The sequence below is a fragment of the Hypanus sabinus genome, chromosome 22, assembly GCF_030144855.1.
Source record: "Hypanus sabinus isolate sHypSab1 chromosome 22, sHypSab1.hap1, whole genome shotgun sequence".
NCBI lineage: Eukaryota > Metazoa > Chordata > Chondrichthyes > Myliobatiformes > Dasyatidae > Hypanus > Hypanus sabinus.
In genome coordinates this window covers 38,516,889-38,535,548 of record NC_082727.1, presented here as the reverse complement: position 1 = coordinate 38,535,548, position 18,660 = coordinate 38,516,889, and the positions used below count along the sequence as shown (strand labels likewise).

General features: G+C 39.1%; 2 protein-coding genes across 15 annotated transcripts in view; one reads left to right on the top strand and one right to left on the bottom strand.

Annotated features, from left to right (window-relative positions):
- Positions 1–18,660, top strand: part of ppp1r3cb (protein phosphatase 1, regulatory subunit 3Cb) — a 273,775-nt gene that overhangs the window by 197,809 nt on the left and 57,306 nt on the right. The gene's annotated exons all lie outside the window — the stretch shown is intronic.
- Positions 1–18,660, bottom strand: part of hectd2 (HECT domain containing 2) — a 95,313-nt gene that overhangs the window by 40,956 nt on the left and 35,697 nt on the right. Inside the window, exons 6-10 of the mRNA XM_059947532.1 lie at positions 15,649–15,694; positions 14,691–14,800; positions 11,754–11,902; positions 8,502–8,625; positions 679–775 (exon numbers count right to left, since the gene is read on the bottom strand). Coding sequence (XP_059803515.1) covers positions 679–775; positions 8,502–8,625; positions 11,754–11,902; positions 14,691–14,800; positions 15,649–15,694 — 526 coding nt within the window. The remainder of the gene's footprint in view (positions 1–678; positions 776–8,501; positions 8,626–11,753; positions 11,903–14,690; positions 14,801–15,648; positions 15,695–18,660) is intronic.

Below are 18,660 nucleotides of genomic sequence, written 5' to 3'. Positions count from 1 at the left end.
ATAGCCTTCCCACTGTCTACTATTCTTGGTGTCATCTGCAAATTTGCTGATCCAGTTAACCACATAGTTAACCAGATAGTTAATCCAGATAGTTTGTTATAGATGAGAAACAACAACAGACCCAGCACTGATTCCTGCCGCTCCCCACTAGTCACAGACCTTCAGATATTCAGCCATCTACTACCACCCTCTAGCTTCTCCACAAAGCCAGTGCTTAACCTAGTTCACTACCTCATCGTGAATGCTGAATAACAGAAGTTTTTGACCCGCATCCAATGCAGGACCTTGTCAAATGCCTTTCTAAAGCCAATGTTTTATAGTTACAAAATACAGCATTGAGCAGTGTTTGTATCTACTTCGTGACACCATTTCAACTTAAATGCAAGCTCATTGGAAAGAGTTGTAAGGATTCTTTGCATGAGAGTCCAATAATTCCATGGAATGTTGAACAGCAAGTCCTGTCATTAAAGTTTGAAAACTGAATCTTCAACAAGGTAAAATCCAAAAAGTAGTTGAAACTATAATTTGAATTTCACCTCACACATGACAGTCCCGGAATATAAAATATATACTGCTATATTCCCAGAATATAAAAAAATACACTAAAACATGTCCTTGCAGATATAAAGGGTCTATTGACAACTCTCAGTCAGGTTTGATTCCACAAAATCTACTTACCCTGGCTACCGTGATCATCTGCTGTTCAGAATCTCTCTGGATAATAACTTTTTTAGCTGCCAGTGAGAGAATGAAAGGGAACTGGCAAAAGGTAAACCTACAGTGTAATGAAAAAAAGGCAAAGTTATCATAGTCTTCTGTACCTGCAACCATTATATTTAAAATATCTTCAGTGAGTTCATATTTAACTGCTGCTGCAAGGTTTATATTACAGGGCAGTACATATCCAGCTGCTTACCATTTCAACATACATTCCACTCAAAGGTAAAGCCAAGTCAGAGAAGACCTTGTGGAACCATGCGCACAAGAGGTTCTGCAGATGCTGAAAATCCAGAGTATCACACACAAAATGATGGAACCCTCAGCAGGTCAGGCCACATGCATGAAAAGGAATAAAGAGTTGAGGTTTCGGGCTGAGGCCCTTCATCAGGAGATGTGATTCAGTGCTGATAACCATTCAGACCAAAAAGTACTCAGAAGCCAGTCACATAGCTGGGCCGCAAACACTTCAAAAGCAGGTGATAGGCTTTGAAAGCTGGCAAGCTGGAAGACAATGGGGTCTGAGCTAATACAGTCATGGCTGATGGACCTGCAGGTATTTGAAATGCATGAAATGCAAGTACAAGTCAGATCGATAAATGAAGATGCAGCGTGGACAATAGTTGAATGAGCGGCAACCCTTTAGAATTGACTACTCATTTATGTACTGAAAATTAGGGATTTTCAATAAAACTTGCTTGGCAAAGTTCATTCCCTGTAGAAAGATTACTTAAATAGACCACATTTATCTTGTCTGCATATTTATTTTTGAATACAGATTAACTATACTGACAAATATTACAAATACTGATATCATTATCAACCAGCAATGTAATCAAAAATGTCCTCAGATTAAAGCCTCCAAACATAATTTTTAGATGTAAATGTTAGAAACACAAGATTTAATGCATTAACTTATATTTATGTTCACAATATGATGTCCTGCTGGTCATGCTGAATATATTTTGTTTAAATAAAGATATCTCAAGTTTTAATAGAAAGAGCAGTGAGTTTATAAGGTTTAAAATGACCCATTTGATACATTGGAAATGAGATTTTAAATTTTGGGACATCTCCTGTGAAAACGTGTTGACACCATGGTGCTGCCGAAGTGTGTTGTAATGTGCCCATTGTGCTTATGAGGGCACTATTGTACTGTATTTGCAAATCGATAGAATTTTATTCTGCTTTGCATTAAACACACACAAGAAAAGGGAAAAAGTAATTTGTACTTCCTATCAGTGATGCTTTCAAGTGATTGCAAAAACTGCTGATTATATAACAGTCTAAAAATACAAAATACAGAATTTAATTTACAAGCTACCAGTTATAGTTTCTCTGCATTTCAAATAAAGTGGAACAAAAGAGATGACACTTGTTTTGATGTACGTGACCTAGAAGAACCAGAAGACAGAAAAACGAAGACAAACAGAATCATTAGTCACGTGTCAATGTTTAGGTGACTGAAGGTGAACATAGCTGCTCTAGCTACAGTGCCATAAAACGTTAAACTGGCAATCGGGTGCGGTATCAGGTGTGTGTTGCTCTGTTGAAGGTGCCATTTCCTGTAGATCATTGAGGCTCAGTCTGCTCCCTTGAATGAGTGCCAAGAAATGCAATGGCACTATATTGACGGTCATGGAGTTATCCCCAATCTCATGAACAGGGTCATTCAATACACCATGTAAGCAGGTCCTTATCCAACTATAGTCAATTAGGTCTTGCTCAGTACTATAAGCTGCACTTTTCCAATATAATGACATTTAAGAAGCAAAACAATAAGTTAGAGATATCCTGAACGGGATGTAACATGTGCTGTATAATTTCAAGTCCTACTCTATTTTGACCAACATGTTATTTTATTTCAACCAATAACCAGACCAGACCTGTGAATATGAGGTAGCTCTTGTGAACATAGAGCATGGGTCCTTTAACCCACAATGTGGTGCCGACATCAACTCAGTGGTCACTTTTTTGGGTACTGGAGTGGAACCTGGTGTGGTATTCGGCTGCTGAAACCCATCCACTTCTAGATTTGATGTGTTGTCCCTTCATTTATGCTTTTCTGCACACCACTGTAGAAACACGGTGCTATTTGAGTCAGTCACCTTCCTAACAGTTTGAACCCATCTGGCCATTCTCCCCTGACCTCTCTCATCAACGAGGCCCTTCTACACACAGGACTGCCGCTCACTGGATGTTTTTTCCCATTCATCTTGCCATTCCCTGTAAACTCTAGAGACTGCTGCGTGTGAGAATCCCAGAAGAACTGCAGTTTGTGTGATATTCAAACCACTCGATCTGTCACCAACAATGATTCCACAGTCAAAGTCACTTAGATCACATTTCCTCCCCATTCTGATGTTTGGTCTGAACAACAACTGAGCCTCTTGACCTTGTCTGCATGCTTTTCTGCAATGAGTTGCTGCACATAATTGGCTAATTAGGTATTTGCATTAATGAGTAGGTGTACCTAATAAGGTGGCCACTGGGTGTATATACACCCACTGCATGCACATTACCCTCTGTTTTTCTTTCATCTATTTCCTATCTAAGCTTGTATCTGCCTCTACCAACACTCTCAGCAGTGCATTCCAGGCATCTATCAGTGTGTAGAGAATTCCCAGGATTATCCCTATTACCTTTTTTGAGTAATGAAACAATGTTTGCCATCTTCCAGTCCTTTGGTAGTACTCTTGTGGCCTGGGAGGATGCCAAGATAATTGTTAAAGCTGTAGCAATCTCTTCCACCATTTTCCATAGTAACCTGGGGTATATCCTGTCTAGCCTTGGGGATTTATCTATCTTAAAGTTTTTCTGAAGCCCCAATACTGCCTCTTTCTTAACCTTGACATGTTCCAGCACATTAGCCTGTTCTACACTGACCTCACATTCGCCACTGTGCCTGGTCTATAAACTGATAACAGTGGGTTTGCTGGTGAAAGTTTTGCCTCATGCATTCTAAAACAGCAAAGGCTCCGGAGAGGTTTTTCTGGATGAGCCTGCAGACTGAGCTCAGACTAAAGAGGGCAACAATTCTGATGACCTCAATTTCAACCGGTGAAATGCAGCCATTATGAAATGGAATCACTTTCATCTTGGGCCTTTGAAATGGACAATTAAGATCAAGTAGAAGCCCGAGCGTTCTGAAAAAAGTTCTTAAATTAAAAACAGACCTGTCAACATTTGTACTTGAATCATGAAAGCACAGCTCTGTGTTGTGTGAGAAGCAGAACGATGAGTCCTCGGAAAGATCTTTAAAGGTGAATCACTAATTGTGAAGTAATTACATGGATAGAGAAAAGGATATTAAGCAAACACTTTAAACATCTAACGGTAGGGAGTGTGTAGTAACAATCCATTAAGAAAGGTACCTCCTTCAATGAGCTCAGTGTGTTATTGATGCTGAGCCCAAATTGCACATAAGCAGAGGTCCCTTGCAATAATAACTCAACAAAAGCAGGAAAACTGGGATTTTTTTTTGTCCATAAGGGGCACAAAACTGCTCTCAACACTCCCAGTGAGGCCTCACTAATGATATGAAGTCTCAGCATCTCATCCTTGCTTTTATATTCTAGTCCTCTCAAAATGAATACTAACATTGGGGCACTGAACTCATGACTACACAGATTTACAGAAATTTGCTAGAAATCTACTGGCCACTCCCTGTTTGACCCGCTGCCGTCCAGCAAAAGGTTCAGGACACTAAAAGCCAGAACAAATAGACTGAGGAACAGCTTCTACCCCAGAGCTGTGGCCTCCATCACACCACTCCCACAGAACAATGACTGAAACTGTGAGCACACACAAGGAATCAAATACTTGCAATAACAGCACTTTGTGCATTACTGTGATGTTCTGGTGCTGCTGCAACTTATTTTCTGCTACTTATCTATTAATACTGTTTTTCTATTACTGTCTTGTTTTTATCTACCGCTTTATTTAACTGCCTGAGAGGAAGCCAAACAGAGTTTCATTGTATCTATGTATAATAGACAATAGACAATAGGTGCAGAATTAGACCGTTCGGCCCTTCGAGCCTGCACCGCCATTTTGAGATCATGGCTGATCATCTACTGTCAATACCCGGTTCCTGCCTTGTCCCCATATCCCTTGATTCCCCTATCCATACAATACCTATCTAGCTCCTTCTTGAAAGCATCCAGAGAATTGGCCTCCACTGCCTTCCGAGGCAGTGCATTCCAGACCCCCACAACACTCTGGGAGAAGAAGATTTTCCTTAACTCTGTCCTAAATGACCTACCCCTTATTCTCAAACCATGCCCAGCATCTGGAACATATTTCCTGCCTCTATCTTGTCCAATCACTTAATAATCTTATATGTTGCAATCAGATCCCCTCTCAATCTCCTTAATTCCAGCATGTACAAGCCCAGTCTCTCTAAACTCTCTGCGTAAGACAATCCAGACATCCCAGGAATTAACCTTGTGAATCTACGCTGCACTTCCTCTACAGCCAGGATGTCCTTCCTTAACCCTGGAGACCAAAACTGTACACAATACTCCAGGTGTGGTCTCACCAGGGCCCTGTACAAATGCAAGAGGATTTCCTTGCTCTTGTACTCATTTCCCTTTGTAATAAAAGCCAACATTCCATTAGCCTTCTTCACTGCCTGCTGCACTTGCTCATTCACCTTCAGTGTCTGATGAACAAGGACTCCTAGATCTCTTTGTATTTCTCCCTTACCTAACTCTACACCATTCAGATAATAATCTGCCTTCCTGTTCTTACTCCCAAAGTGGATAACCTCACACTTATTCACATTAAATGTCACCTGCCAAGTATCTGCCCACTCATTCAGCCTATCCAAGTCACCCTGAATTCTCCTAACATCCTCATCACATGTCACATTGCCACCCAGCTTAGTATCATCAGCAAACTTGCTGATGTTATTCTCAATGCCTTCATCTAAATCATTGACGTAAATCGTAAACAGCTGTGGTCCCAATACCGAGCCCTGTGGCACCCCACTAGTCACCACCTGTCAATCCGAGAAACACCCATTCACCGCTACTCTTTGTTTTCTATCTGCCAACCAGTTTTCTATCCATGTCAATGTCTTCCCCCCAATGCCATGAGCTTTGATTTTACCCACCAATCTCCTATGCGGGACCTTATCAAATGACAATAAAGATCATTCATTCGAAAGAAACCTTAAACTAGCAACACAGATAAAATGCAGGTTCAACCACCAATATTAAATTTCTGTGTAAGGAGAGACTTACTTTCCACAGAGCCATCCTTGCCCTTACACAAGCATGTAAAATATGATTTGTTGGATCAAGTTTCTGCCTGATTATGCTGAGTTTCTTGCAGAATTTGCCTAAAATTGGCACAACTAATACAATTTTTGCATGGTTTTAAGTTCAGCAGAACTTGAGCATTCACAGTAATTTTCTCTGGATCCATGTAATGATGGAGGATGGGGGGCATGCTAACCAGGGTGACCTAATCACCATTGAGAGTTTCCAGCAAGTTTGGTCACTTGGGAAAACTTTTAAGAAGATTCTAAAGAATTAACGTTTGATGAAGGAGCACCAACAGGCCCAGTTTAAAGACTTCTAAATGTACTTCATTGCTACTACCATAATAGATAAAACATATTCTGCTTATTTGCAATGTCATTTTCAGTATTTATAAATTAAGTTAATGGTGGTGGATTCACACCATAAAATTCAAGTATTCTTTGCAACTTTTCTTCATAGGCAGTCACTGGTGTACAATAATAATTTGCTTCTACATCAATTTGGTGGGTTCGGAGAAGGCTGACTAAGCCAATGTAGGAAACACAGGCTCTTCCACTGATAGGGCAAGAGTTGGATGGAGGAGGTAGGTGAGTGTTTTGTGAGTAGCTTCCTTCCATCACTTACACAGGGCCTCCATACAAGCTTGAGATTATCGATAGCCTCCCAAATTCCCTTCTCCACTTTTAGTAGTAAAGGACCAGAAATTATCCAAAGATGACATGGATGCTGCAGATTTGAGCCCATTTGAGCCATTCAGACTAAACTCCAAGTCATCACTGTGTTGTAAAGATAGAGATATCACATGTTAGATAACCAATTACAGCCCATAGCTGGAAAGCCCAGTTGTCCAATGAGCTGAACAATTTTGCCTGAAAAGCACTGCCTCAAGCTAGCCAAATTTACCTACCTCCCTGCCCATCAGCCACCAGCCTGTGGTAAATAAGAACCCAAGAAATCAGTAGCAGCGGTTGGAGTCTTACACAGTGAAAATCTTCTTTTCATAGGTTATGACTTAAGATTGAGATTGACTTGCACCCATTTCAGTTCTAAGGGTTCTAAGCTGGCTTTTAAAACTAAGCTGAGCTCTGCAGGCTCCACTGCAAGTGGGGTAGAGGGTTGGGACAGGATGGGCAGTTCGGGAGACAATGTACCACTTCCAGACTTTATAGCAGGCTCCCCCAGCATTGGATTAGAAGGCTTTCAGTTCCATTCTGAATACTCCTCCTTCACTTTGAGAAGTTGTGGGCCAGCAACTCCACAGATCAGTGGGGTTGCTGCACTTCTCCATGGAAGCTTTGAGAACATCCTTGTATTGTTTCTTCTCTCCTTCACTAATGCTTGCTTGTGACATAGCTCAGGAGTGTCTTTCGGAAGTTTGGTGTTGGACATTAGCTTACTTTTTACCTGCGTTCAACCCAGTGACTGTGCAGAATATTCCTCTCTAATGGGAAGCTGATTTTTAGCTGAAATTTCAGAAGCAGAAGAGCTAAGGAACATAACAGGAGTGAGCCATGTATATTCTTAATGCTGCTCCATCATTTAATAGGTTCATTGTTACAAATTGGTCCATTCTTTTATGTTTGTTACATAGGTTAATCTTTATCTCAGTACAATTTTACTGTACTAAATTCATATCCCTTGATTACCATTCATTGGTCTATTAAATAGTTAAGAAATTTTCCAAAGATTCATTATCACTGGATGAAGAAATTTCTTCTCACAGGAATCCTGAATGACCGTGTTATAAGGCTTCGGTCTAGTGATCTGAAGGTCACTGGTTCGAGCCTCACCTGAGGCAGCGTGTTTGTGTCCTTGATCACTGGTACCAAGCTGCTTGGGTCCTAGTGCCCTTCCCTTGGACAACGTCGGTGACATGGAGAGGGGAAGGCTTGCAGCTTAGGCAACTGCTGGTCTCTCATACAACCCTGCCCAGGCCTACACCCTAGAAACCTTCCAAGGTGCAAATTCATGATCTCACAAGACTAACGGATGCCTGAATAACCCCTTACTTTACAACTGTGTTCCAGATATCCAAGTCAGGAAAAAATATCTCCTGGTGTACTGAAAACAAGACAATATTGCTATAATAGAATGCATTGATGGCTAACAACCAGGGGCAGGTTTCAAGGTAAGCTAGAGTAGGTGAAGAAAGCATGAGTAACTAAGAACCAGTATTATAGAAAATAAAATTAATGTTAAGTCACAATATTCAACAATTCTCCTTCACAATTACCAGAGTGAATTAACTAAATTCGGAATCAATTTGAAGAACTAATCATAGAATTTTTTTTACCTCACTAGTTTATCCTAGACTTGAGGAGATGGTATAAGTCATATGCTGTTACTGATACTTTATTATCAGCCTAGAAAATGTTAAGTAACATCAAACTTAAGAATCATTAAAATACATTGATAAAGAAATTATGCAAATCAATAATTTGTTCATTATATAAGAATACATAGGTTTGTACTAACTTCCTTCTAACTTCAGATGTGGATTCCCCCTTTCATTCTCACCTGTGAGAATTTCCACAACACTGCCAGGTATGATAGTCCTCCATGAGATCAATATGGTCCAAGGTGGAGTTGTAGAAATCCATGAAGGGAAGAATTGGAGGATTTGCCAGACTATTTGCTGCATCTGTATTAATGGTACCGATTAAAACATCACTAAAATTTAACAACTGCCATTACGTTCATCATTGAAACTCCATGGGAATTTACCGCATTGAGTAATAATCATTAAAGCAACACTAAAATTTATTATCTCTAATAACAGCAACCATTACAACACTAGAATTTAACTACTGAATAATGGTACCTATTATAACACCACTAATGTAACCATTGAAATATCACTAAAGTTTAACAAATAAAATGTGTTCTCCATATAAATTATAGCCAAAAAATTGCATACATGACTAATTCACTTCATGGAAGAAGTCTCCCAGCTCATTGAGAGAGTGTTGGGTAATTTGCAATACCAATCCAAAATCTAATCCACTACTTTGACCTTTTCAATTTGCATTACTCATTTCCTCGCTTATGTAATGTTAAGAGATGCAGTTCTTCTTGCTTCAGTCACCAATCCCACATACGATAGTTCCACAAGCCTGCTGCACCTAAAAAAAATTCCTAATTTTTTTTCCCTCATTGCCTTAGTGTCTACACTGTAACAATCCTTTCATACTGCTTCCCCAACTACTCACAACACGAATTAAAAAGATTTTAAAAGCACAAATAAATTTTCTCCTAGTTTTCTCTGATTGAGCAGAAGCAGCTCAAACACTTCTACTAGCATTCGTTTCTCTTTCATGGTCATTTTAGTGAACCTACAGGAAATATATTATTTTTTTAACATATTGGTACACCAATATTTATTAGTGTTCTAAAATGCCATATAAATGAACCATTGCTTTTTACCTAGTAAAACCTGCTTTTGTTAATAAAGTCCAAAAATGCTATTAGATATTTTCATTTTTTCATGGATTCATTCTTTAGAGAATGGGATCTAAGAACATTTAGCCTGCTTTGACTATGTGCATGAATAAATACCACATCACTTCGCCTTATCAATGCCTTTCATTCTCCACACTGCTTTAACTGCTCTGACCACTCATAAACTGCACACAACTTTTAATGTAACATCAATCCATGCTCTAATTTTATACATCTTAATTCTTCGATGTATCTATGGCTCACTTGGTAGCACACTTAGACAAAGGCTCCTCATTCAATAGCACAAGTACAAAAATCTAGGCTGATGCCCTGATGCAGCACTGAGGAAATATTGCAGTTTTGGAGGCTTTCAGAAGAGATATTAAACAGTGACACTCTATCTCACCATGCTTTTGCTGATAAGTCAAATATCCCACGACAATAATTGAAAGAGAATCCCAATCTTCCCCAGCCAACATTTACCTTTTAGTTTCTATTGTCTGATTTGACAATAGTGAAATGGCTCAGTTCTTTATAGAAACCTGTTGTGTACTAATTCACTGTAATAAACTGTGTATAAATTGACTACAATGCAAAAATTATTACATTTGCAGGAACTTATTTGGCTGAGAAGCCTTTTGTGAAATCCTGAAAGAGATTCTACAGATGTAAGATAAATGCAATTTTATCTGTAACAACTGATTTTTAATCATTCCCTGTCCAGTCTCCAAGATGATGTTTCCTCAACATATATTTTATATCCATGACTATTTTTATAAGCTTAGCAAGAACCCTAATCCCAATTCAGCTTGGGTATAGCCTGCTGCTTTTTATTATTATAAAATCTGCTGACATTTATGAATAGTTAAAACAATAAAAATTACAAAAATTAATGCACCTGAAAAAGAAAAAGATAACAGGTTTAATGCTAAAACAATGAAGATAAGTGTAAATTATCTGGAAGTTACCTGGCGGCCTCAGATCCTTTCTCTCTATTGAAATGAATGGAATTTCACAACTGCTGAATAACTGTAGAGAGTCAGGGTTCTGTCATTGAACTTGATGAGGAGTACACAGTTGGACTACACTTGAGAAATGTTTGGGGCATCACGCAGGAAGTTCTTGGACTCCGATATTTTTATATGCTTGTCTATGGATCCCTGACCTCTTAGGCAGTTACAGAGAGAACCACTAACATTTCTCAGAAATATCTGGGTTATTATTCTCCTGGGATGTTGGAGAAAATAATTTTTATGGAGGTCTTAAGTACAAATGTAACAGCTTTTTCCACAAAAATAAGTTAAAGGCTTTCGATACTTACTGAGGAGGATTACAAAATATTGCATGTGATGGATTTGGACAACTTAGAATTCAAAATATTTTTCCACTCTACTGTTTCATGAAAATTACAAACCAATGTCACTTTCCTAGTTTTCAGAGGGTGTAAAAAGTGCATTTAAATCCTACATCAGACTCAATTTAGCATTTTGAATTATCAGTAAATTTAAAAAATGGCAAATGTTGTAAATACTTAGCAGGTCAGGCTTTATCTGTGGGGAGAGAAACCATTTATGTTTCAGTTTGATGAAGTTTGATCAGAATATAGGAGTTCTGATGATATATCGTCAACCTGAAATATTGCATTAGAGTCATAGAAAAGCACAGCACAGAAACAGTCCATTCATCCCATTTAGGTAATGCCAAACTATTTAAGCTACCCACTTCATCCAAACTTCACCCGGACCAGAGCCCTCCATAACCCTCCCAGCCTGTACCTATCCAAGCTTCTCTTAAGCACTGAAATCGAGCTTGCATGCCTCACTTACACTGGAAACTCATTCCACACTCTCACAACCTTCATGTTCCCCTTAAACATTTCACCTTTCACCCTTAACCCATGAACTCTAGTTGTGGTCCCACCAAAGCTCAGTGGAAACAGCCTGCTTGTATTTACCCTATTTATACCCCTCCTAATTTTGTATATATCTATCAAATCTCCGCTCGATCTTCTACATTCCAATTCTGATGGAATGTCATTGATCTGAAACTCTAACTCAGTTTCTCTATTCTCAGATGCTGCATAACCTATTGAGTATTTCCTATATTTTCTATTTTTATTTCAGATTTCCAGTGTTTGGATTTATTTTTTGCATTTTGATTATTTGATTATTGTCTTTAGCAAAGATAAAATTGCCAGAAAATCTTATTATTAGTAATGTAAATAGGAATAATTTTTTTCTAGAGGGGCTTCACTAAAAGTGGCATATTTCAGCTTTTTGTCATCACCTATATTTGAAGAACACGAAGAGACAGAAAGCCACTGGTACTCACTAAGCAGAGCGAGGACCTTGGTTGCTGAAGGAATCCACCACGTACATTTTGCCAGGGGCGGCAAGTCATCTGGCTTTGCTGGGAACAGACGTAGAGATATAAACTGCAGCAATCTTTCGACAAGTTGCTTAAATCTCTTCAAAGGCAATCTGGAGAAAGCACATATCAATTTTTGGAAGGATTCAATAATTATTTTGATTTTATTTTATGAAAAACAGAATTACTGTATGAAGGCTAAAAACGTCCCATATTTATTTCCCATTCGGTGCTTATGTTAGCCACTGTAGCTGGATGAGATGTTATTTATGTTTATTCAAAAACTTGGTTGCAGATGGAATAGTAACTAGACTTTTTGCTACTTTCTGGTAATGAGACTATTCTGTTTTAAATTTGTCCATGATTTTAAAGTTATGATGAAATAAAATATAATTTAACTAACAATATTTTGCAGGGAGATTCACAGGATCATTGCTTTAAATATACAGTGTAGTACCTTAAGAATACTCATCTTTTTTTAAAGAATTTGGTACAAATATAAATATATATGATTTAGAAATCCTGACCGACAGTCCAGTTCAGAAAGTGGTGGTAATGCATCTTAAAGTTGTTTGCCAACTGCCATTAACCTGCAGAACAAGAAATTTATCCTCTTGAATACAGGTTTGGACATATTAGCAAATAAACACCTGGTAATCCATTGGAAAGATGTACCCACAATAATGAACTATTCAGGTGAAATTAAAGGGTCTGATCAACTATCTCATAGCATGAAGCTGAGATGAATAGGGCAAAAGAAATTCAGGACTTCAAGAAATGTAATACTTCTGAAGAGTGTTTGATAGCATTAGTGAATATTATTGAGGTCTAAAGTTCTCAAAATAATTTCACCAGCTGGGAATCCAATACAAAGCTAGTATCGATATCAGTAATCATAGCTCTAGGTATGTATCCTGAGACTGTCTGGGTGGCTTTTAACAATGTAGGGGCCACATTAGAATTATATATTATATCTTAACAGGAGGAAAACCTCATAGTTTCTACCAGCTGTACGTAGAAAGAGTTCTCCTGGACAAATGAGTATGTAAAAATTATCAATGAAAATCATAATCAGACATTGATGAGCAAAGGGAAATATTACAAACAGTTCATGACTTTAAATTATCATCTCAACTGAGACATAAGCTTGGGTTAATTGCACATTATTAGTCTCATGACTGATTGGCAAGAATCATAGAACTATTTTGGCATGGAAGCAGTGACTGAAATCATAGAATCATTAGAGTGCAAAAGGAGGATATTCAGCTGATTGAGTCTGTGCCAGTTCTTTGCAGAGGCTAGTCACAGGCCTTTCTCCCAGGGCTGAGATGGCTAGCATGGGAGGGCACAGTTTTAAGGTGCTTGGAAGTAGGTACTGTGGAGATGTTAGGGGTAAGTTTTTTTACACAGAGAGTGGTGAGTGCATGGAATGGGCTGCCGGCGACGGTGGTAAAGGTGGATACAACAGGGTCTTTTAAGATATTCCGGGATAGGTGCATGGAGCTTAGAAAAATAGAGGGCTATGGGTAAACCTAGGTAATTTCCAAGGTAAGGACATGTTCGGCACAGCTTTGTGGGCCAAAGGGCCTGTACTGTGCTGTAGGTTTTCTATATTTCTATGATTTCTACAGAACATACTAGTTAGCCCCCTTCTCTTTCTTCACACACCTGCAGATCTTTTCTTGGAGGTCCATCCAGCTCCCTGTTAAAGACTGAAACTGCACCTCCCTCTCAAGCAGTGAAATACTGATCACAACCACCTGCTGCCTCAGAAGTCATTTCTCTACATCACACCTCGCTCCTTTGTCAATCATTTTTCACTGATGTCTCCTTCCGTATTGGGAACAAATTTGCTTTATTCACACTGTGGAAAGCAACTAGTAATATTGATGATTGATAGAGATACCTGGAAAAATTCTGATGTGCCAATTGTGAAATGGTTGATAAAGGATCTAGTACTTTCCTGGCATATACAATGAAAGAACTCTTCTCAGGCTTCCTGCCAGGTACAGGTATCAATTTTAACCAACGTTTTGATAACAAACTCTGCCACCTTCATCAGAGATGAAGCCCGGGTATGTCTAGTCCAGTGGTATTTACACCCCTGTCGTCCATCCTTCCCGATTAATTAGTCCTCATTTAATCATGTTTCTGCTGTCCCACGTTGTTTACAAGCAAATTACAGCTCTTCCATAGGCGAGACCTTCGGCTTTGTTAAAATTCTTTTCCTTTAGTTTTATTTCAATGGCTTCCTTCACCAATTGGTCACAAAAGCCACTGGCACAGCACCATAGTTTTGTGCTATCAAAGTCAATCTTATGGCCACTGCAATTAAAATGTTCTGCTACTGCCAATTTCTCTAGATAACCCAAACAGATACACTTACTGTGCTCCCTGATTTGTATTTCCACAGTGTGTCCTGTCTGGCTGATATACACTGCTCTGCATGTACACTGGAAACCCACATCAAGGAAGTATAAATACCACCAGACTAGACATTGCCAGACATCATCCCTGATGAAGGCAGAGTTTGTCACCGAAACATCGATTAAAATCGATACCCGGACCCGGCTGTAAGCCTGAGAAGGGTTTATTTGTGAAATAGATATTAAGAAATTGACAATCTTTTTGATATCATTCCCTTTATTTTACAAAGATGTGAGAAATGGAAGAAAAGTGATAAATGTTTTTGGAAAACCAACTGTTCAAAACCTTTATAAACTACTTCCCTAGATAAATTAAGTTGAAATGGCCAACACAAGTTCAGCTGCCCTGAAACTCCCCACAGTAAACTGCACTTCCAACAGTCCCACAAAAATACACCAAAGCTATTGTAAATGTGCTAAAAATAAGCCACACCCTTCAGTTTCTAGGTGCAGAAAAGAAAAAAAAATGTTTTACTTTTGAAACCAGTGAACCAGAAAGTGATGATCCGCCTCAGACAGACTGGCCATCTGCCGTAACAAGTGGGCATAGATAACGTACGTTGATGTGCTCGCAAATTGAGGATTCTGCAGGAAAGTAAAACAGCTCATGTTGAATATCTGATTAGAAACCCAGGACACAAACAAATTGTACGTTCAGTGGCTTCTTCATTAGGTACCCCTGTATACCTGCTCGTTACTACAAGTATCTAATCAGCCAATCATGTGGCAGCAACTCAAATCAGAAATACATGCAAACATGGTCAAGAGGTTTGGTTGTTCAGACCAAACATCAGAACGGGGAGGAATTGTGATCTAAGTGAATTTGACCATGGAATGATTGTTGATGCCAGATGGGGTGGTTTGTGTCTCTCAGAAACTGCAGACCTCCTGGAATTTTCACGCACAACAATCTCTAGTGTTTACAGAGAATGGCGTGACAAAAAAATCCAGTGAGAGGCAGCTCCGCGAGCGAAAACACCTTGTTAATCAGAAAGGTCAGAGGAGATTGCCCAGACTGGTTCATGCTCACAAGTAGCTAACAGTAACTGAAATAGCCAACAGTGATGTGCAGAAGAGCACTTCTGAACGCACAACACATCAAACCTTGAAGTGGATGAGGTACAGCAGCAGAAGATCACAAACATACACTCCGTGGCCACTTTATTAGGTACAGTAGATACCGAATAACGTGAACAATGAGTATATTCAACTGCTTCAGCTTGAAACCCGACAACAGATTGTGAAGCAACATATGGCAATCAGATCACATACAAATCATGTGCCCCATTTGGTCTCAGTTGCTATCTGTGCTCCATTCAAACTACTTAAAGGCAGCATGCTTAATAATAGATACAAGATGAATATTTTGTGAGATTTTAGGAACTTTTGATTATATCCAATAATCAGAAACTATAAGATTAATAGACCCATACCTGCACAAGTAACAAATAAGCTCGGAGATCATCCTTTGTCTGTGGCCTAGAAAAATTGAAAAATAAATTCAGTATTAATCGGTATCAAAGGAGAAGGATGAAGTTTCTGTATGCAATTCCAGTTACAGGTTGATACATCAATAACAATAGATGCCAAGTCCAAATGAAGACACAATTCAACCAAATAATTATTGTGAATGCCTAATGAAAACCATGTTGTCACACAGTAACACTTAGTTAGCAATTTTCACTCTCCTGGGGCCTTCACTATTAATTGCCTGATACAGCTTCTGAGTGATCATTTTGTAACTGATACACCAACCATGTGTATGACTGCAGTTTGAAAGGGAGAAGCTAAAATCTAACATCTTAGTATTTTAGTGGAGTGAAGGGTAATGCCGGGGATGAGAGAGGAGCTGGTCGACGTTGATTGGAAGGGGACACCAGCATGGATGATGGCAAAACGGCAATGACTGGAGTTTCTGGGAGCAACTCAGAAGATGCAGGATAGATTCATCTCAAAGAAGAAGCATTCTAAAGAGCGGTTCAGACAACTGTGGCTGACAAAGCAATCAAAGCAGCATAAAAGCAAGACAGAGGGTAAGTGATACAGCAAAATTTAATGGGAAACTAGAAAATTGAAAAGCTTTTAAAGACCAACAGAAGGCAACTAAAAAAGCAACAAGGAAAGAAAAGATGAAATATGAAGGTAAGCTTCCAGATAATATAAAAGAGGCCCATTCTATTCTGATAAGTTATGGTCTTATCACACACATTCCAGCAGATATTGTCGATAGTAAATGAAAAATGAATACATGTTTGTTTTTTTTCCGCTCTCCATTTATTCTGAAGCCACTGCAAGAGCCCTCCTGTTACACTAGGTGGAGTTAGTTAGCACAAAACCAAATTGTAATTGAAGCTGGTGGATAATAATAATAACAAAGTGGGATATATTTAAAAAACCCTCAAATTAATGTAGGATTAGTCTTATTGGGTCATTGACTGTCATAACTAGTGGGATGAAGGTCCTATTTCTCTTTGTGATTCTAACCTGGAACCCCGTAAAGAAGTAGGTTTTGGCAATTCCTCCAGAAGCAACTAATCCTCTGAGAAGCAGTGATTCTCTCAGTCTGGTGTAACCACTGATAAACAGGATATTTCTGACCCAGCTAAGTTGTCTATAAGCAAACCGGAGCTTTGGTTTCTATTGCAGTCTTAAATGTACATCTTTCTCAGTCATCAAGTGAGATAACACTAAAATAAAGTCACTCGAAGTGGTTTCTGTTCTGACGATGTGAAATCCATTGAAATCAAACTGAGAAGCTTTTGTGCTGGAAGAGCCTTGCTCATCTCATTCAGGAAGATCTCATGAAAAACATTAATTTTAGAATGATATCAATTCTGTTCACTTAGGGGAGTTAATTCCACTTACAAAAACATAAGAGTTTTCAAGAAAGCGCCAAAAGCAGCCCAATAAAGAAGAACAGGTCCTCTCTTCTCAACATATACTGCCACACTTAACAACGTCGGTAGCTCTGAGTTGGCGACAACAGTGTAAGTCAGTGTGGCAGCAGTACACTGCCTCCAGAGGCAATAAATCAGATAGGTAAAGCCTCTTTCATATCAACATTTTCATTGTCATAGAATCATAGAAAAGTACAGCACAGAAACAGGCCCTTTGGCCCATCTAGTCCATGCCGAACCATTTAGGCTGCCTACTCCCGTCGACCTGCACCGGGACCACAGCACTCCATAAGCCTACCATCCAAGTACCTATCCAAACTTCTCTTAAACATTGAAATCACGCTTGCATGCACCACTGGGGCTGACAGTTTGTTCTACACTCTTGTTCTACCCTCTGAGTGAAGAAGTTTCCCCTCATGTTCCCCTTAAAACCTTTCACCTTTCACCCTTAACCCATGACCTCTGGTTGTAGTCCCACCAACCTCAGTGGAAAATATCTGTTTGCATTTACCCTATCTATACCCGTCATAATTTTACATACCTCTATTAAATCTCTTTTCAATTTTCTATGTTCCAAGGAATAGAGTCCTAACCTATTCAATCTTTCTTTATAACTCAGATCCTCCAGGCCTAGTAACATCCTTGTAAATTTTATCTGCACTCTTCCAACTGTATTTACATCTTTCCTGTAGGTAGGTGACCAAAACTCCACATAATACTCCAAATTAGGCCTCACCAACATCTTGTTCAGCCCCAACCTATCTTCTGTACAATTCCTTTATAATTTTATATAAATTAGTAAAATTTTCAAACGTACTAGCAGCAAAAGCAAATGTGCTTGAAATTAAAGGCATAAAGTAAATTGCTTTGATAAAGGCTTTAAACATCTCCTTTCCATATCTGTGGAATGAATTACAATGATCATACACAGTAAAATTGTGTTAGGCTAGCACTGAAAGGAATCCACCTGCTAAGTCTATGGGATGTATTCTGTAAATGTAACCACACTACATTGGGGCAGTTTGTAAATCTGACTCAGTTAATCTTGAAGATTAATCACTTTCTAAATTCCACCTAGTAACTGTCATTTTGAACAGCTGTCCACTGTCCCATTTTCTGGCATAATTAGGGTGATACGTTGCTCTATACACTGCCTTCAAATAAGTGCTGGGCTTTAGAGGCTGGATTGAGGGCTGATTGTTTATAAAGTCACATGGCATGTAGTACCTTTAACAAAGCATTCAAACAAGCAGCTCTATTTTTACTTTTCTTTGCGAGTGCTATCCGTTAATACAGCGCGGTGATCAGTTCATATCCTGAGTGGTGCTGGGCTCCTCTCTGCTCAAATGCAGTTCTTGGTCTCTGTGTTTGCAAACTTCAGGAGCACACTGGTCATTAAAGTGGGCTCTGTGGCCTTTATGTTTACAGCACTGCGGTGGTTAGTTTGGATTAACTCTCTGCTTGAATGGTGCGATGCACTGTTTGTGTGGTGCTGTAGGATCTATTCACTATGCACGATGAGTAAGCAGAGTGTGGTATGCAGCTCAA